This window comes from Falco rusticolus, chromosome Z, assembly GCF_015220075.1.
Source record: "Falco rusticolus isolate bFalRus1 chromosome Z, bFalRus1.pri, whole genome shotgun sequence".
NCBI classification, from domain to species: Eukaryota; Metazoa; Chordata; class Aves; order Falconiformes; family Falconidae; genus Falco; species Falco rusticolus.
In genome coordinates this window covers 58,076,862-58,097,619 of record NC_051210.1, presented here as the reverse complement: position 1 = coordinate 58,097,619, position 20,758 = coordinate 58,076,862, and the positions used below count along the sequence as shown (strand labels likewise).

The 20,758-nt window shown below is 38.1% G+C and overlaps 1 protein-coding gene across 2 annotated transcripts in view; it reads left to right on the top strand.

Annotated features, from left to right (window-relative positions):
• The first annotated feature begins 650 nt into the window (after nucleotides 1-650).
• The window catches only part of POC5 (POC5 centriolar protein), a 28,457-nt gene continuing 8,349 nt past the window's right edge, over nucleotides 651-20,758 (top strand). For both annotated transcript variants that reach the window (XM_037373598.1, XM_037373597.1), the window contains exons 1-7: nucleotides 651-710; nucleotides 3,708-3,803; nucleotides 8,214-8,361; nucleotides 15,286-15,470; nucleotides 15,852-16,028; nucleotides 18,660-18,764; nucleotides 20,037-20,216. In XM_037373598.1, the coding sequence (XP_037229495.1) occupies nucleotides 3,720-3,803; nucleotides 8,214-8,361; nucleotides 15,286-15,470; nucleotides 15,852-16,028; nucleotides 18,660-18,764; nucleotides 20,037-20,216 (879 nt within the window). In that variant the 5' untranslated portion in view covers nucleotides 651-710; nucleotides 3,708-3,719. The remainder of the gene's footprint in view (nucleotides 711-3,707; nucleotides 3,804-8,213; nucleotides 8,362-15,285; nucleotides 15,471-15,851; nucleotides 16,029-18,659; nucleotides 18,765-20,036; nucleotides 20,217-20,758) is intronic.

The window sequence follows — 20,758 nt, the reverse complement described above, 5'->3', positions numbered from 1 at the left end:
CGAGCCCAGACCTCCTTTTGTAACATCACAGGAAAAATTATTTAAAGCACCTACTCGGGGAGGTTTTCTAGTTTCATAATTAGCACAGGTGGAAACGTTTAAGAATGAAGTGGTTCCATCAGAGAATCCCCTTTTTCTCGTTTTCGTTCTCCACAGGGACCCCCTTCAGCAGCTGTTCTCCTGCAACACGGGCAACACCAGCCCCCGACCTTGCCCAGGCCAAACGTTCAGGCTGGCACGGCCCCTCACGGCCCCCCCGCATTAACAGGGCCATTAGCCACCGCTCTGCAGCTCGGCAAGGGACGGGGCCCAGAGCTCGGGGTCCGCACGGCCTTGGCAGGGCCACGGGAGCCACCCCACCACCCCACCGCCGCAACGGCCCCGCAGCGCCGCGCCGCCCCGCGCGCCCCGCCAACGGCCGCCCGCAGCCCGCGCGGCAGCCCCGCGCGCGCTACCGCCAATCAGCGCGCGGCAGGCGGAGGCCGGCGGGACGCGAAGCAGCCGCCGGCCAAACACGGGCGGCGGTGGGACGGCCCGGCACGCCTGCCCCGCTGCGGCTGAGCGAGTTAATTGGCTATTTTGCCTCCAAACCGCCCAATCAGAGGATGCCTTGTAAGCGCATCGTGAGCCTATCAGGGAGCCGCTTCTGCTTCCGCTCTGGTGGTTTGAAACCGTCCTGCTCCGCGGCCGGGGGCGGCTGGTGCCGGCAGGTGAGAGGGGGCGGGGGGCGGCCAGGGGTGCTGCGCCCCGGGGGGCCGCGGCTTCCACAGCACCTCCTCTGTAACCTCGGCGCGGCTGCCCGGCGGCTTACCGTCGGCCCCCACTGCCGAACCGCTGCCGGCGCCCCGGAGCGGTCTGTGAGCAGTGAGTACGCCTGGCCTCCGGGTGGCCGGGACGGTTGCCTTAAGGGCCCAGCCTTGGAAAAAAACAAAACCGCCACCCCGCGCTCCCGTACGGCATTGTGCTCTTTTCTGCCTGTCCCCCCGCGTGGTGAGAAGCTTAAAAACAGGGAGTTGAGCCATGCGAGGGGGTGCGGTTAAGGGGAAGGCGTGCCCCGGGTGTGCTGGGGGATGGAGTAGTTCTGTTTCCTAGCCGTTGAGTCCTCTGATCTGATTATTAAGTGGAAAGCATTACTTTTAGTCAAAAACAGACTGAAAAGCGCAAAATTCTGAGCCCAGCCCAAGCAGTTCAAAGGTGAGAGCAGCCATGGTGAGTCGAACCGAAGATCTTCATATTTGTGATTTAGGATCCTGTTTCTAAAAGTGGCTGCCTTAGCATTGTAGTTATATGCTTATGGTTTGGAAGGGACTACTGCTGTCAACAGGAATCTTTCTGTGATGAAGTGAGACATATGTTTTGGCAGATGCTTGGGTAGGATTAGAATAACATGGTAAGTGTGAAGTTGCTCCTGTCACTCTCATGGTATAATGATTTGCAGCTTAGCAAGTCAACTTCTTGCCCCAGTGATGGTGTCTTACTTAATATCCATTGATTTCTCTTTTAGAAACGTACCCGGTATTTTCTTGAACTTAATGCTTTTTCACCAAGATCAAAGCTGACAGGTTATTCTTAGCATGACATGGCAATGATGTCTATAAATATCAGCTTAAAAGAAGTGTATTTATCTCGATTTACTGCAGTAATCCAGTCTGTTGTTTAATATATAAGCAGATTTCTAGAATTCTAGCTTTACTGGGATTTTCACTGTAATGTTGCAATAAAAATGCAGGGTTAGACTCTGGACACAAAAATTGGAAGTACAGACAGGCAAAATGTAGAAACATGGGGAAAGCTTGAACGCTCAGTAGTAAGCTGTTAGTGAAATCTAAGGCAGCATTCAAGTCTGTAAAGGCAGTCAGGTGGAGGACAATAGATAAACACAGAGGAGGGCTGGTCCATGAGTGTAAAGAAAAGGGGTGGGAAGAGGGGGCAAACACGCTGAGCTCGAGGTGACAGTAAGTGACTCTTAGAAGATTATGTCAAACAGGTAAGCTGCAGTTATAGATTGGAAAGGAAGAGTAACCTGGAGGAAGGGTGACCTGGAAGAGTAACCTGGAGGAAGGGTGACCTGGAGTGGAGAGGTAGCATCACTTGTGGTGAAGAAACCTTTTGAGTTTTGGAAGACCACAGACTTGAGCGTAGTTTCAGTGCTAAGCAGAGAACTAGACACACTAGACTGAGCGTCAAGGGCAGGATCTCAGGAAACTGAAAATAGAAGTCAGGATAGTGGTCTTAAGTTATTGAACAAACATTTTGGAAGAAACCTTTCTCCTTCACTTCCTTGAACTCATCAATGTTCATGCAAAACTCCATTTGCCCTCCTGTTTTGCAGAAGAATTGATGGTAGATTAGTTCTTTTTAAGTGGGCTGAGGAGGAAGAGAACAGTATTTCTAATTTTTGGCAGCACATACACAGGTAAGTGCGGGATAGTTGATCCTTTGTGATGCTCCCTAATGCCCACACACATGTTTGAATACCTCCAGGAAATTTAAGAGTAGTCAAGACCCACAGTTTCAGAAACTGTATGAGTAGAAGCTGACTTTTAAAGGTTACTAAAGAAGTATTTTTTGGCTATTAAAATAATTTGTCAACTAAAGGAAGGGTGAGTGCTAGTATAAAATTACTTTATTAGGCAGAGCAGCCAAAACCGAAAAAACAGGTAGGGAATAATTTGTGGGGGAAGGAAAAGAAGAAAATTCTCAGAGCTGGGGACAATGGAAACAGAAGACTTGAGGAAGCTCCTATTTCTTCTTTCATCTACACACCAGAATACAGCAATAAAAACATTTAGTAAACCTCCCCAAGACTTCGTATTTAATGCTTATTTAACATGGTTGGTATATTAGGGCTCAGCAGGAGGCAGTGAGATGGTAGTCGTATCTTTTGAACCTTGGGCTGTAGGAAATCTCAGCATTTAAAATTGTCTTTATACCATTTAAAAAATGTCCATCTTAAGCATAGAAATGAACTACCCATTCTGCAAGGTGTAGATATCTGTGGCAGAGCGAGCTTTTGTGGTGCAAGAAGAATCAGCATCTGGAGTAACTCAAAGAACAAAAAGATAATTTCCATCTGTATTCCTCTGTAGAGAACTGTGAGGTTATTGTGGGATTTTGACATTTTTTAAAAAAGGTGGTGATGCTTCATGATTATCTCAGCATGGGCAGTGGCTGAGGTAGTTCAGGGGGGGAAAAATCACAGCATAGCTTAGTCACTCTGTAGAAATTTTGTAGTGAAACAAGCTCCAAAACAAGACTAATAAGTAAATAAGGAGGAGGGATTGACACAGGATTTTATCTATAAATTAAGGCCTCTGTTATTCTTATCATCTGTTCCTTTTTTTTTCCCCCTCTAGCAGTGTGTTTTAGTTACAATTGATGTAAAACTTTATATTGTGTATCATGAAGCATTTGGTATTAAACTTATTCAGTCAATGTAAAATATAAGAGAAAACATTTATATTGTTGCTTTTTGATCTTCCATAGTTTTCTTTTAAAGTAAATGGAAGAGTTTCCAATGTTTTCAGTATGGTTTGGATCAGTTTCCTACCTGGCATTATATAATGAAACTATATGATCAGTTTAGCCCAGAGAATGCATTGATGCAATTTCTACAGCAGGATCTCTGTTTCTGGGGAGAATGTTGGTGAAGATACAGTAAACATACTGGAACTGAAAAATGAAGTTCAGCTTCTACTGTTTTATAGACTTTGTGCAGAATGTCATCAGATGAGGAGAAAAGCACAAGTCCAGTTTTGCCAAAAGACTCTGTTGGGGGCAGTTCTGTTTCTTCAGATCTTCAGGTAGGAAAGAGGCAACCTCATTCAGTTCACTGTCATGGTATTTTATTTAGCAAAGGATGATTATGGGGAAATTAACAAAACTTGCATCTTTTTTGTTTTATGTGTACAGGAAAATAAAAATGTTAGTGAAAAGAAACAAATTAGACAAAAAAACCCCGAGATTAAAATATATTCACTTGAATTCCCTTTTGTGCATTTCACAAGAAATTTTAATTTATGTGAAAATTCCTCTGTAAACTTAAGAGGCTGATCAATGATAGCTACAAGTAAAATCATACAGTTTTCTTACCTCTTTATTTTCTGGTGTTATTTTTTATGTAAGTCTTATCAAGTAGCATAAATTTGACACAGTAGGATGGAAAATCATTATTTCTGCAGGATTAGTTGTAACTGTGTTATGCTTCTTACATGATGTAAGAACTGAATTTTTTTTAATGGATTTGTTTCTCATAGAGTACAATTGTGGCCAAGTTCACCTTGGAAGGGAAATGCTGCTTTTTGCTTCTTTTTTTTTTGGTTTTTTTTTTCCTCCCAGCATCAAATATACCAAGATATGCTGGAACTATGGTGGTGTTTTTTCCTTTTCTGTGCTCAGCATTCTTTTGAAAGGATGCAAAGGTACTAGACAAAGTCTTTGTCCTGTGCTTCTGAAAGCAGCAGATTTTCATCCTTTACTAATTGATTATTCCTATTTGAGCAGTGAGTGGATTTTTTTCCTTTGATAGAATTCTATCCAAAACAGGCTAGTTTTGAGAAAAATAGCTTTTACTAATTGCCCTGTAGAAATGTATCTCCACTTTTGTCACCTGGTGGAATGGTCATACACAGCAGAAGCACTGTTAAATTAAGGGGGTTTTGATTCATTTGGATTGATTTTGCCCTTTTAAACTACCTGTTCATGAATAATTCATTTCTGCAGTTCATACACTTCTCTATTTGTGATCATATCTCATAGATAAGTTTTCTTAATCTTTGTTCAGCGATAGTAATTAATCTGTGTTTCCAGTGCCTTTTATAGTTGGAAAATGGGATGAAGGCATTGTGTGACATATTTTGAAAAACCAGTTTTCTTTTATGATCTGGTTGATTATCAAGGAGGTTCTAAGGCCACCTTTTAGAGAATGATAAACTAAATTAATGACTGCTTTCCAACTGAGAACATGTCTATAATGGAATAGCCAGGTGGAAGTGACCTACAACAATCATCTAGTCCAACTCCCTGAACAAGTCAGAGCTGACCAGAAGTCGAAGCATATTATTAAGGATGTGATCCAAATAGCTCTTAAACACTGACAGGGTTGGGGCATCAACCACATCTCCGGGAAGCCTATTGCAGTGTTTGACTGCCCTCTCAGTAAAGAAATGTTTCCTCATGTCCAGTCTAAACCTCCCCTGGCACAGCTTTGAACCTTTACAGTGCGTCCTGTAACTGGATCCCAGGGAGAAGAGTTCAGCACCTCTCTTTCCACTTCCTGTCATCAGGAGTAGAATCAGAATCATAGAATCATTTAGGTTGGAAAAGACATTTGAGATCATCAAGGCCAATCATTAACCCAGGACTGCCAAATCCACCACTAAACCATGCCTCTAAGCACCTCATCTACATGTTTTTGAGCACTTCCAGGGATGGTGATTCCATCAGGTCCTTTGGTCTTTTCGGCCACCTGGGCACACTGCTGGCTCATGCCCAGCCGGCTGCCGACCAGCACCCCCAGGCCCTTTCCCACCAGGCCCTTTCCAGCCGCTCTGCCCCAGCCTGTAGCGCTGTGTGGGGCTGGTGTGACCCAGGTGCAGGACCCGGCACGGAGCCTTCTTGAACCTCATCCAGCTGGCCTCGGCCCATCGGTCCGGCATGTCCAGACCCCTCTGCAGAGCCTCCTGCCCTCCCGCAGAGCAATGCTCCTGCCCAGCTTGGTGCCATCTGCAAACTTGCTGAGGGTGCACTCGATCCCCTCGTCCAGAGTGTCAATAAAGATACTGAACAGAGCTGGCCCCAGTACTGAGCCCTGGGGAACACCACTGGTGACTGGCCACCAACTGGATGTAACTCCATTCACCACCACTCTCTGGGCTTGGTCATCCAGCCACCTTTCTATGATTCTATGATCAAAACTCCTTTGATTTTCAGGCCTTAGAACTATATTCCTGTAGTTTTATGCTTTAACAGAATTTTTGTAGCTGACATAACGGCTTGAAAGTTTTGTTAAAAGCAGAACAAAGATAGTAAGTAAACTGAAGATATATTGTTAATTTTACTGTGGTTTTATTTTAAATGTATTTGTCAATATTGTATTGCAATTGCAGCATCTTTGTTGCGGAATATTTAAGATTGCAATGATACAGCTAATCATTCAATGTTTCCATTGCTCTGTGTTACATATTCTTATTGCAGTCTCCAGGAATTATTTTTCTTAGGTCTGAATTTCTGCTTACAATTGGGATACTGTGTTTTCTTCATTCCAACAGTGTTGTAATATTGTAATTTTTCACGGGATGCTGTCAATTGACACTTTCTGTTGGTGCATGAGGGTGTGTATTCTTGGACGTAGTGGATCCTTAGGGTGTTAGTGTTAGAATTTGAAAGATAAGATAAATATACTGCTATAACTTGATATGTATATTTTGAGTGCTCAGGATCTCTATAGTAAGACGGACTGTGTGCTAGTGATGAAATTGGGTGACTCAAAATGAACCACCTACTTGCACCTAACATCTTACCTACTAAGTCCCTTGAGTTGGGTAAGGTAATCATGGAAGAAGCTGAATCAGCTCTGACTGAAAACAAAATTTTTGGGGGGAAGAATTAGTTTTAAGTTGCTATTTGGCCACATGATCACTTTGAGGAAGACAGAGAAGTGATAAAATGTCTTCAACCCAATCATTTAATTTAGATAAGGTTAAGGTGAATATATTGGCTTTTTTACTCTGCTGAAGTTTTGCTGCAGGGAATTTTATACAGTTCCATGCAGTTCCTGGATCAATAACTCACCTGAAGACAACTGTTTTCTTCTTTGACATCTGATAAAATCTAAATTCAGAAAGATAGGGATATGGAAAAATTAATAACTTGTTGATTCTCAGCTGACTATACCTTTAACATGGCATGTGATACTTCCTTTAACCTATCAAAAAGATACACTATGTATTTGTAATTGTATAGTTTCACAGACAATTATTTAGCCTTTTAATTTTAACACGATGGGTTAGAATATGGGAGATGGAAATTTGAAAGGAAACTAGAATTCAGCTAAAATGTACAAAACCTAGCTTGTTAAATTTTCAAATGAGTTGAAACCCATATAAATGTAACAGTTTCACTGGAAACTTTAAAATACTATCCTTTTCAGCTGGTAGATTCAAAAACATGTAACATGTAATTGGTACCTTTAACTGATTGTTTCCACTCTAACTTTCCCCAGCTTGAAGAACAAAAATATTTTCCAATTCACAAGTGATTTCTGAGGCTTGACCTCCTTAGGATACCAAACAGAATTAATACAATAGTATTAAGTGAATTAAAAATGACTGCTAGTGGCCTGGCTTAGTACTTTCCAACTGGCATTTTTTTCCCAAATGTTTAATTAGTGACTTTGTTCAGTTTCACCATTTAACTGCTACTGGAATATTTTTAGTTAATTACTGGAATGTATGATGTAGCCATAATACAAATTGTCTATAGTTACACACTGAACTCTAAATACTTCCATCCTGAAAATCTCTTTGAGAGATTTAAAAAAACTCGTTAGTTGGCTTACTTCAGTACATAGTATAATGCAACATACCAGTTAAATTGATTTATAATTTTTTAACAGGAAAGCTTTTATGTTAGTTATATATGTATTCCCTATACCTATATAATTTTTAAAATGCATAATATAAGGTAAGAATAATTATATCTAATCAAAAGAAATTAATGGATAATCAAATGTCTTTTAGTGATTGGCTTTAGAACTCCCACCAAAGAAATCGTAGTGTTATGGAATATGAAACGTGACTGAGTTCAGTAGCATCATTGTCATGGCTATAAAAATATTTTTCTTTGCAGTAACGCTTAGAAATAGTATCAGGTGATTAATAGCTTACATGATCTAGAATTTATTATTTTTTCACAGTTCATGTTTTTCAGGTGCCTATTCTAGTATCCAATCTGGCATCTATCAAAGTCTTTCTGTGTAACTATTGCATTATATTAGTGGTAGTCAAAATGAATGTGAACATGAAACAAGAGAGAGACAAATTATTATAATCATGGTAGGAAAACAGCTTACTTGCAACTCTATGGGAAATCCTCTTAGAAATGTCTCAAATTATTGAAAACTGTTTCCACTCCTTCCTATACATATATATATATATAAAATTTTTGGAAATGTGATTATATTTTTATGTTTATTTGTCATCGCTTTGTGACAGGATGAATATGGAGACCTGCTTCGTTATGCTGTAGTGACTCCAAAGTTTGAACAGTGTGTCTCAAAGTGGTCAGAATCTGCATCAGAACTGAGAGCAGGTGGAAGATTTTCAGGTGTAACAGGTGATGCCATTCACTGTAAGACTCCAGGTACCATGTGCAAAGCTCTTTGTTGATTTGTTCTGTCAATTACAAGAACAATGATACAGCTTTTTTGACTTAAGTTTTTTAACAACTTCTGTTTGAAAAATACAGGTGGCACATATATAGTACAATTGCATTTTGCACAGCAATAGGAAGGCCTATTCAGTGAAGGATTCTCACTGACATTGCTTTCAGATGATAGTATTGATGTGCTGACAGTTCTCTGTTTTGTGATGCAGACGTTTAAAGAGGTTGGTGTAATGGTGCAAAAAGGGGTGCCCTTGCTTACAGTACACATCATCAAAATCTGGCAAGTCACAACTGGTTTTGCTCATACCTGTGCTGCCATGGTAGATAAATGGGTATTTTTAATATTATTATTTGGAAATAAGAGTTACCTTAAAAGGGCTTTGTGTAACGAGTAATCATGTCACTACATGAATGTCATTCTTGCTCTTTTTAGTTCAATCACACTATTCTAGTTTTATTTTATTCTTTGGTACTTAAGACTGTCTTGTGATGCATTAATAACACTGATGTTTACGGTTATATGTTGTTTGCTTTTGTCACTAGCATTTAGATTGAGGAAGCTGTTAATTTTTGCTTCAGAAGAAATAGTAAACCATCATACCTGCATTATTTCTTTACCAGGGAGTTTAGCTTAATCAGGAAGAACTAAGTTTTAAATTAACTTCTATTCTTTATCATGCTATTTCATGATAAAAATACTTACCTACAGTTTTTTCTACACTCCTGTTTTTTGTGATCCTCGAGGATGGCTTTATCTCTACTATTTAGAGGACCATGGGGTATAAAATGTGTAGATAATTTTACTGCTAAAGACTAAGCAGCCTTGAAGTGCTTGTGTAAATCTGGTGCTAATTGTCACCTTGAAATAAATGTTGTTCATGGCTAGTGTATGCAAGAGCTCTTGGCCATGCTGATCAGAACTAAATAACAGTCTGCTAGCAGGAATTTACCAGTTGAATTGCAAAGGGCAATGCAGTCATTGGAAGTTGTTAATTTCGTATTAGAAAAAGAACCATGAGTAAAAATAAATCTATCCTCTTAAATTGTGTTGTTGTTTTCACTGAATATAAAGAAATCTTTGTAAGCTGTCAATTATCTTTTAGTTAACTCATGTTAATACCATATAATAAATTATCTATAAACGGGTTCTTAAAATAAGGAATGTGATTAAAGTGAGGGAGGTAGTATTGGTTATGCTCTGTATCCTTCCGCAGTGAGTCTGTGCAGTGGAGTTTTGGTATGTTCAGACACCCAAACTAATCCTCTACTTCCAGTATGCCATAAGGAGAAATGTTTTATCATTTTTATAAACTAATGGAGAATCTTAGTCCTTAAGGACATCATATCCATAACTTCTCTTCATGCAGAATTAGGGTGGTGGTTATTCTGAATATCAGACTGCCATAAGAAATTTAGAAGGTACGATTCTGAGTTCACTGAAATCATGAGAATGGAAGTTTGGAGAGAGAAAATACTCTGTAATGGAAGTAGATCTGGAGTTAAGAGTGTGAATGATGTTAGAAAAACTTTTCTCAACAGAAAAGTTTGAAGTGCAGCCTTTGCATTTTGGTATTACATATTGAACTTTATTAACTTGATCTAGTGTAGTTATGTTCTGTGTGGGAATTGTACCAAGCTGCATAAGAATCAGATCAATAGAAGCCGCTGGTATTTTGAACTATGGAATTATTCTCAAACAGTCAAACATAGTAGGAAAAATTCCACAACAGTTATAAGTATTCCTGCAACTCCTACAGTGAGAACAATTGCTTGGGCTTTAAAAAATTATGATACAAAATTTTTTGATTGGAAGAATAAAAAATCCTTATCTGTTATATCAGGTTGAGGTACCAAAAATTGCAGTCTGGTAGATTCAGCTAAAGGTAATGTTTAAGCTGTCTGTGATTCCCACAACCGAAGAGCATTGTGTGGTTACTGTCAGGAGTCCAATACTGTCTGACTATGTTCCTTTAGATATGCTCATGAGAAGGGTTTCGTCTTCTGGTACCAGTTTACTTGTCTGAATATTTGCTGTTAAATGGGATTTTGGTTTAGCAGAGTGATACAGCAATATATTGAAATTGCAATACAAGCACCTGTCATGGTCTGTTTGGATCTCTCAAATTAACAGGTCAGCATACTCCATGAATTAAACTTTATTTTCTGAGCTCAGTAGGAAGGAAAACAAACACATCGAACATGGGCTCAATCCCATTTGTACAGACCAGTCTAACGAATTCAAGTTCACTAATTCATCCCTTAATTCATGAAGTTTTTAACTCACAAGTTCTCCAATCATAACTTGCAACTGATAGCTCATGCCCCTATGAGCAGAATTGCCTAGCTGACAGAGGGAGTGCTCATCCTTCCTTCCCCATCACAGTGCAGGACTCCCCTGTATCACAGCGGAAAGCACAGAAATCTTGGCAGTCTGGCTGCTGCTGGATACATTTCAAAAGCTTTTTGTGTAAGCTGACTTATTTATACCTTCCAGCTTGGAAGTTTGATCTGTGCTATTTCTGTTCTGAAGGAACTGTCAGACAGTCCCTGTGCAAGGATTAGGGTGGCAGGAGACAGCAAGCTGCAGGTGATAATGGCTGCGTAGTGACCTTTAGCCCTTCTGTCCATCATGTCCCGCCTACACACTGCTCTTGCCTTGACCTAATAGCACTGCTCCCAGGATACACCAAGCCTTAGCATGAGCTGTGCGTTAGCCAAAATCTGAGCAGGACCTGAGTGAACAGTCAGAGCATGATAGAGTAATTGTAATCGACAGTAAGATCACAGTACAACGTGGTTCCTGTTACTGGTCTATACGAGAACCATCATGACTTAGGGTGTCCCCGGTTGCCAGGAAGGACTATGTGGGTTAAAGCCAGCTCAAGCCCGCACCTCAGTTGAAAGTTCATTTTGCTGGTTGCTCAGGTTTTTTACTGTGTTGGGTTGAGCCAACACTTTCCGCATGCTTGTCTGGCTAGCACAGGATGCATTCACACTTCTTGATTCACTAAGGCCACTTACACAACCAGTTGATCTACTCAGCTGGTGCGGCCTTTTAATGAAAAACAAAGGCCAGTCTCTGCCCCTCCCTGTGTTCAGGTAAGTGCAGCTTTCTTTACGACAGCTCTGGTCACTCCCTGTATTCTTCCCTGAACTTCAAGAGCATAGGGCTCATCTCCTCTGAATCTTCCTCCATTGTAGCAGGCAGTTGATCAATTGCACTATCAGATTGCAAGGATTCAAATACACTTGCAAATCTCTTGAATCGCAAGCGGTTCAGGTCAGCTGCTGGGAATGTTTCTCAGCCTGAGTAGTTCTTAAAAGAGAACTTCCACTTAAAAGTGGAAAATTTTAAATCCAGCTATGTGGAATTATATTACAGAGCAAATTCTAGTTCAGGTGTTGTCCCCAGTGTGCTCTCTGCATAGAATTTTGTCTCCCAGTTTGAGTGGAACATTGTTTTGTAAGGGAGTATTTGTGATGTGTGTTACTGTGCTTATACAAAAGCAGATCAGAATCAAAACACTAGACTTGTGCACTTTTTTTTTGGTTGTTGTCTGTATACTCTATTTTCAACCATATTTGTCTGAAGAGAAGATCTTAGCCAGCACTGTCTGCTGTCTCTCTCTTAGTGAGAGGGGTTGTACTTTTCTTCCCCATACCCCTCCCCTCTCTGGGGCCAATAGTGTAGCCTATGACGTGTTTATTCCTTTTTGCTGTCTAAAAGTATGCAATAGAAGTGAAAGGACAAATTTCCATTCCCTTGATTGTTTCTTTTGAAATATTTGAACAAAATTATCTTTTACTGTGCTTGGTATTACCAGATAAGAATAGTCATTTGCAAGCTGTAGGTAATTAGCATGTAACACAGGAAAGAAATGCGCTTATACTTGATGGTGACAAAATTTGGCATCACAGTTTTATGTATTGCTCATTACAAGAAGCCACACGTTCCCCTCAGTTACATATGCTCAGGTGTTTATTATCTTTGCAAAGGGCACCACTTTGCAAAGTACAACTTGTCTTGTATTTTCAAAATGAAAACATTGGTTAAAAACAGTAAAGAAGGTGCTTTTAATCATCTCAGAGGCTGAGGCAAGAAAGTTTATATGGCCCCATCATGCTTTATTAATTACACGCTTTAAACTTCTGGTGCTTTGCTGCTGTGTCAAAACATAGGTTTATGTTCAAAATGTCTCTATGTCCTGTCAGTCTAGGAAACAGAAGTCTTATATTTCTTTGAGACAGAGCTTAAAACAATTTGTAAAAAGAAGGTTATTTCAATGAAAATCTGTCCAACTCTTCTATATAACCTCTAGTACTGAGCAAGGGTGATTGCATATTTGGGTTTTTTTCCATGATACTAATAGTAAGACTTCAGTTGAACAGTGAGAAAGTAGTCAAGTTCAGGTTCAGTCCTCTACCTCTGATGCTGATTAGATAGGATAGATCAATAGGTTGTTGCTGAAGGCTGTTAATTTTTTTGTTTAGCTCCATTCTTTTGGCATTGCTTCATGTTCATACTAAGTATCAGGTTCTTTGACATTTGCCCTTTCCTTGTCTGGCTCTCATGCTGTTGCTATGTTAAAATAACAAAACCATAAATTATTAGGGTAGTGTTCTATACATTTGTGAAACAAAAGTTTAATCTTCTGCAGAGCTTCTCAAGCTTGCAGTGTTTTTTCGCCTTCTCCATGTGATGTTAGTATTGAGACCAACCAAGTTTCCAATGCCACGTTATGCCTTTTGAAATGAAGTTCTGTTTGTGAAGTATTCTCTTGTTTGGCATTTTTACTTCCTCCTCAGGTTTTTGAAACTGAATTGAATGTTTCCACTACGATGGTAGAAGTCTTAATTGCTGGTAACCTGTATTCATTGCAGTTAATTTAATGATATATAATACCTTCACTAAAAGCTTCCAGTCAAATAAGAAAAATAATTGAAATGAAGCATGCTGTACTGTTTGATTCAGTGTCCAAATGCTTTTTAACTTTGAAACCTAAAACTTAATTTCCTGTTCTTGTTCAGTTGATTAAATTGGAAAATGAGTAAGACTGGAGCAGTAAATAATTTGTACAAAGATGTCTAAAGATGACTCGTATCCAAACAGTGGGAAAATTCCTTCTCTTCAGGCTACCAGCCCTCAGTATTGATTCATTAAAACTTCTGAGAAGACTTTTTAAAAACTATACATTTTAACAAATTTCTACCCTCAGCTTTGACCACTGATAGCAGATCATGCGTGAGAACAGTCTGTCAGAGCATATTTACTTAATAAAAGCAGAAAAAGTCAGGTACTAGAAGAACTCAGAAAAAATCCCAAATGATAGTATTGGGATAACAAACATATGGAAAAATGACTTATTTCTTTACCTTTACTATAAACAAGAATACAGTCTAGGTATTTGTCAGAATAAATGTATTTCAGAATTATTTAATGAAGTACATTTTTATACTTTATCATATCCAAATGGTTCCATGTCCTTGGTGCCTGAGTGCACTGTAGCTGAATGCATCATGTAGTACAGCGGAAGGGACAGAGGTGACAGGAGAGCAGTAGGAGTAAGAATGAAATTAATATGTATACAACTGGAAAATTATGGCCTATCTGAAAGGCCAAGATAAATGACATAGATGATCATAGAAACATGTAACAAATACACTCGGTGGATTCAGTGAAGGTACATCCTATGATAAATGAGAAAACTGCAAGCAGAGTTAAGATAATCTGTACATAGGATTAAGGGGAAGGGAGAGATGAACTTGTAACTATGATGTCAGACTATGACAGTTGTCAGTCTATTTTAATATCCTGGTTTTACTGGTTACATTGCTACTGAAAGATCAGTCGAATGAACTTTCTGAGACTTTTTTTGAAGTTCAGAAAGCAGCATTCTTTATTACAGCACCAGGAACACGGGAGATATCTCCTCCTAACGTGCTCACCTTGTCCTAAAATATATGTCGCTTTTATTCTGTATAATCATACATATGCATTACATTTCCCCAAAATCCAGACATATTTGATTATTTCCTGGAATTCATTTACATTAGTCCCTCCTTCTTTTGCACATGCATAGTTTTGTTGTGACGACTGAGACACTGTTGGCTCCTAAACACTCCATGACCCGGTTATGTTGGTCCTTTTATGATGTTTCTTGGCAAAACCTACTAAGTTTCCATGAGATTCAATCAGTTCTTTTCTTTCATCCTATATTTTTCTTTTCAAGTTGGATCATAAATCTCATCCGTACAATACTAGATCTTCTCAATTACAATCTAATAATTATACTAACACAGGGACTTCTCGATTACAATCTAATAATTATAATAAGGTTATACTTATACTAAGGTTATACATTAAACTTCTGGTATCACTGCTGTCAACATTTTGTTCTGTTTTTTACTTTGTATCTTGCAAACAGGCCCCTGGCCTTAGGAGTTTACAGTCTCATTAAGGAAAATGGCAAAAGTTTTTACGTTTTTGACTGGAGATGTTAATCGACATAAGAGAGATACTTTTTGTTTCTGGCAATGCTAGGGGTTTTTTTGGGACTTGCTGTAATCATCCTCTTTAAAACAAAATTAAATTAAAAGGTTCTGTTCTTTAAGGGGGCAGGTAGTTTTGATTTGACTGTTTACGATACGACTGTTGGTTTAAATATACATATATCTTTGAAACATATATTTGAATTGGGTTGTTTGTTTTACTTGGGGAAGGGAGGTTTCTGATGGCAGAAATATTTTAAGATTTTGATGGGGGAGTTCGTTTGTTTCTTTGTTTGTTATTTTAATACCTGGCTTCTATCCAGGTTTTAACTTCCATCCAGAATACAGACCAGTTACCCTGTCCACAGTATCAATCCTTATTGCCTGTTTCATTTTTGGTCTTAATATCAGTGAAAGAGCTTTCTGAGGCCAATATGGACCGACTCAGCACAGTTATTTCAGAAGAGGCTTCTCCACAAGAGTCCACGTGTGGTCCAAGAGAAATCAACGAAATCATAGTGACTGAATTGAATTTACCTGATGAAAAAGTAACTGAAATAGAAAACATACTCGATTACTGGAGTGGAAGTCTTAAGGTATTTATTTTGTGTGGAATCCTTAAATATCATATACAGACATCAGTGTGTTGTAGAGTAAGTGAGAGTGCAGCAAAAGTTGAGTGTGATTGCACTGGGAAGTGGTGGTTTTGTTTTTGATTGTTGTCGTCTATTGTGTATAAGCACTACAACATCTTGTTTCAAGAATTTTGGAGTAACTTTCTCCATTAGGGAAGTTCAGTTATTATCAGTTATTCAATAGTGCATTATGTCCAGTAATATTTATAAACAGCCTGTGTAATGGAGGCATCACTGTAAATATTCATGTCTCCTTAATTGCTATGTGTTTTAAGATTAAAAGATTAGGGAGCAGAAAATAATTTTAATCATTGCACTACTGTCACCTCTTTAACTTTTCAGACAAACGTTCTAACTGAATTGAGAAAATGGAAGCTTAGTGTGATTGAACATCACAAGCTTCAAATGAGGCAAGAAAAAGAGAAACATGCTGCACACGTGAGACAGTTGAGCAATGAGATGGAAAACATGAAGGAGTTGCTACGTACTTATGAAATATCTATTGGAAGGAAAGATGAGGTAGTAATTCAATTTCATAATTCAACAGTTACTGTCTTTTCTAAAAGTATCCACACTGAATTTTTGGGTGCATCTCTTATGTACTTAGATTGTATAGTAGAAGTATCAATGCTGCTAATTACGTTCTCCATACTTACAATGGAAACTTAACATGCTGCGTGTATATTTTGCATTGTTTGATTCTTAAATCTAGGCTCTCCTGTTCCTTATTTATTTCACGAAGATCACACAGGCTTAGATGAATCCATTAGCTTTTACACTTTAAAAGCCTTTAATTTTTCGATGATTGGATTGGTTTTCTTTAATTTTAAATGGGCAGCAGTCTCCTAAATGTCTCTACTTTGGGGTTCTTGTGAATTGTACATTTGTAAGAATTCTTAAGATTGTACCTTTGGAGTCTCTTGAGTTAAGCTTTTCTGCTATCAGCAATATCAACAACTGCAAAATTAACTGGAATTACGAGATGATATAAAGTTTTGGCAGCCCTATGATCACATAATGTAATTTAATCTTCTTATTGCAATCCTGATTTTTTTAACTTGTACTTTAGGACACTTAATGGAATTTGGGTTTTAATTCCCATTTACCACCTTCTTTAAAAAAACATCCATTGAAGTAGTTAAAATACAGGGGAAGATGATGTTCTGTATCCATTTAGAAAACAGTCTAATCTTACAGACCAAGCAAATATAAATACTGTAACATTACAAAAACAGGATTAGTATAATATCATTTATCTAAATAAGTATGTGCAGAGCCATTGTTATTTCAGCATACATCATTCAAACATACCAGATTCTGTTGGATATCATTGTATGACGCTTACGTTTAATGTGCCATAATTCTCGATGATACTTGGAAAGCAGTATTTTTTTTTCCTGCTACCAAAGAAATTGTTTCTTTGTTAAATTTTTTAGTTCTGTTTCTAAGAGAAATTGTTTTCAGTAGAAAATTATTGTTGCCACCACCCTAACGGGAGGTGTCAGTGCTTCCATGTATCACTGTATTTACCAGAACTGCTGTGTTCTGACAAGGGCATAAGACAATATCTATCAGCCTCACAAATATTACAAATACTGCGGATTCTTGTTTTCACTTTGTAAATCTCACCAACGCTTTTTAGTGGCAAAAATATACTAATTAACAAATGATGATTTAGGCTGAGACTTCTAGTGTGTATCAACAGTTGTTGGTGTTTTATATTAGTATATGACACTTGCAACAGAAGTAATTTATTGTATTCCTTTGCTTTCTATTTGCTTATTGATTAGTTGATATTTATGCAAATTTACTTCTAATTTTAGATGTATTTGTTGTTACTTATATAGCTGAGACTATTCAATTCTGGAACTGAAAAGTTAAGACGAGTCATATTTAAACAAAGTAGCTTATACTAGATTAAAGTATAGTATTAGGAAGAGCTCATTCTTAAAAATTTACAGGTGGATTATCTTTAAATTACTTTAAATACATCAGAGCAGCATTTATTTGTTTCTTGAATTTGAACATGTTAAACTAAGCTTTTGCCCAGTAATATTTCATTAAACATGCAGAAGATGGACTGAAACAAGTTGTGTGAAAGTCTGTACTGAAGAAAATAGGAGATATTTATTATTTGCTAGATAACTTTGTTGATTTAAGGGTAGATTTTTAAGTATCGTTCATTTAATTGATATATGTTCAAAATGTATTGCATGTAACATATGCCATAGAATATATTAAGATATGTTAGTATATAACATCACAGAATATTGTTCTTCACAATTCTAATGCAGTAGTTAAAGTAACTTGACATCATTCCTGAAAGTCCCGAGATTGGTCACTGTTGGCCATTGAAGTTGCTCAGACATTAGTGGTGGCAGAGTCTAGCTGAAGAAGTCAGGCAAAAATAGAGAACTACTCAGTGATTTGTGTATTAAATTTGCATCACACCTGGACTAATTTCTAATCAGGGAACCTCAGCTGTTTCTGTATACTAATTAAAGCATATTTAGAGATTGGTGGTAAAAGTACTTAGTTGCATTCTCTGTCCAGTAGACCATCTTGCCTCTCAAATGGTTTGATTGCTGTAGGCCTATATGATACCTTTCATGAGAACTTTTAAAGAGAATAACAATTCTTAACCAGTTTTTTCTAGTTCTTAGCAACTCTTTACCTTGTTTATTATGTTCAGATGGTTGAACAAGCTTTCTGCAGATAAATAATTTCTTTACACTTCAATTAATTAATAATGCACTAAAACAAACTTAATATAAACGTTCCTGATTGACCAAAATTGTCTTTGAAATAAGTGATTCTTCTGACCTTGTGCTACAATGACATTTAATTATGAGGAAGTAGCACAGAAGCCTGCAGATGTAGGATGAAATAACAGTTCAGCTGAACTTTTCCTTAAACTATACAGTAGAAGTGTTTAAGTGACACATTCTGAGTGTTGAAGCCACAGGAATTTTACTTCTGATTTTAATTCTGATTATTGTTTCCTGCATGCTAGAGTAAGGAGAAGATTCAGTAGAAAGCATCTGTAAAAAGCAAATACTTTAAGTGAAAAATAACTGATGCATAAAGTATATTCTGTTTGACCTTACAAAGATCATAGCTATTAAAAAATGTTAACTAATATTTTTGCAGGTAATTAATAACTTGACCCAAGCATTAGAGAGGCAAAAGGAGAGAATAGAGTTGATGAGAAGGTTTTCAGTGTGGCGAATTCAACATGTTAAAACCAAACAAGAGGTATGTGCGCAAAATAAAAATGCAATGAGAATGAAACCTCTGAACTCAAAAGGGTCAGAGTTGCTGCAGTTCCTGTTACAGTTTGAAGAAATGACAGTGTCTTTATTTTGATGTTTGACAATGTCAATTCTAAAAAGAACCCTGCTGTCAGAATACTCTCGGGGCGGGGCAGGGAGGGAAATCAAACCTATGTTTGTCTTGGATTGCTCCAATTACTGTGATCAGCTCACAGCAAATGAGCTCACAACAAATACAGTATCTGCGTTTTGAAGTAGGTGTCGAGGGAATCTGTATCTAAATTTCAAACAAATTTGAACAAAATAATTTGAACAGTGATGTGATACAATATCATTTTGGGAGGAAAAGCCACTTCCACAATAAAACTTCTGCTGCCCTCTTTTCTCATGTTGCCAAAACCTGAAGTAGCTAAGAGCTAGCTGCACACAAAATGTTGGGTATTGTGCCAGGCATCTAACAATAAACAGTCTACTCAGTGAAGTATGATGGAAAAGAAGAATCCCATATCAAGACTGCAAACCTTTCCCATTTCAAGCTGTTAAAAAGGAGAAGCCAGATTCCTGTGTAGACTCAGGTGTGTTGACTCTATCCAAAACTGCTGACTTGCAGAGAATAGCCTTTGCTTTTTCCCTTCCCTCCCATCTTAGAATTTACTAATAATTTGGAGTCTTGTTTTTACTCGGCTCTTTTTATTTTTCCTAATTAATTTCTGAAAAACTAATGCAATGCTGAAATACATAGTTTGGTGACTATTTTGAAATAGAGTAGAATAATAGAACTGTCTTAAAGGCCTTTTTAAAGCATCTTGAATTCTAAATTTATTACAAATGTAGGTATTTTATGCTAATCATCTGCAATCTTTGTGTCTGAAGGTTTTACATGGTTCCTGCAGTGAATCAAAATGTGCCACATACCCTAACTGCTTCAAACATTCATGGTTACACCATATACGTGAGGTGGTTGTTTAAGTGTCATTAATCTAAGAGTGAAAACACTGGATTTTTAACCTAGGAGTTCACAAATATGCTTTCTCATACCGAGCCATAGTAATGTTCTGTGACACGTGCAGGAAGAAACATTGGGCTGCTGATGCTATGTTTGTATACCACTTCACTACAGCATGTGTAACTCATTTAGGCGTTCCTACTGTCATCTGTGTAATAAGTTGTAAAACAATCATCCACACTCTCTTCAATACTTAAATTTTTAAGAAACCTGAACTTGCATGTCTTGTTGTTATATTTGCTTCCTAAGGAATATTCAAATAGAATAGCAGACAGACAATTCCGGACAGGTTTGATGAAGAAAGTATGGGCAGCATGGCGCACTCTTAGTGAAGAAAAATGGAAAGAAAAAGTAGCAAAAGCCTGTCAGTTAAGGGCAGAAGATGTCTGTGTTCAGCTCACCAATGATTACGAAGCCAAAATTGCCGAGGTAAAATAAGGTTCCTGTCTTTCATTCTTTCTCTCCTTCACTTCCCCACCCCCTATCCCTCCAAAGTATCTCTTTCTCAGCAGACTTGTAAAACACGAGGGCTTCCCAGCAAAACAGAGCTCCCAAGTACACAAGAAGATCTGAGGAGATCTAAGATCTCCACTGGTTTCTAGATGGGAATCTTTTTTTTCCTGCATCTGATACAAAATGTTGCTAATCTGCATGCACAGGTGAAGTAAATAGGACTCTTCCTGAAATGAGACAAATCTCTATTTGCCCAACAATAGGGAACATTTGTGGTGTTTGTGTACTAAGAGCACACTGTTAATATTGACTATCCGTTTTGAGGTCTTACTGAAGAAGACAATGGAAATAGAAGAACATTATTGCTATGAATGATCATGATGAGTACAATATTTTTTCCTTCAATAGCTGTTCTCTTAAAGGCTGAATTTAAGTTTAGTTTTGCGTTCAACTTGCCAAATAAGCTTGTTAAAGAATTTTCAGAGCTTAAGTTGAAGTTATCAACATACGAATTGATA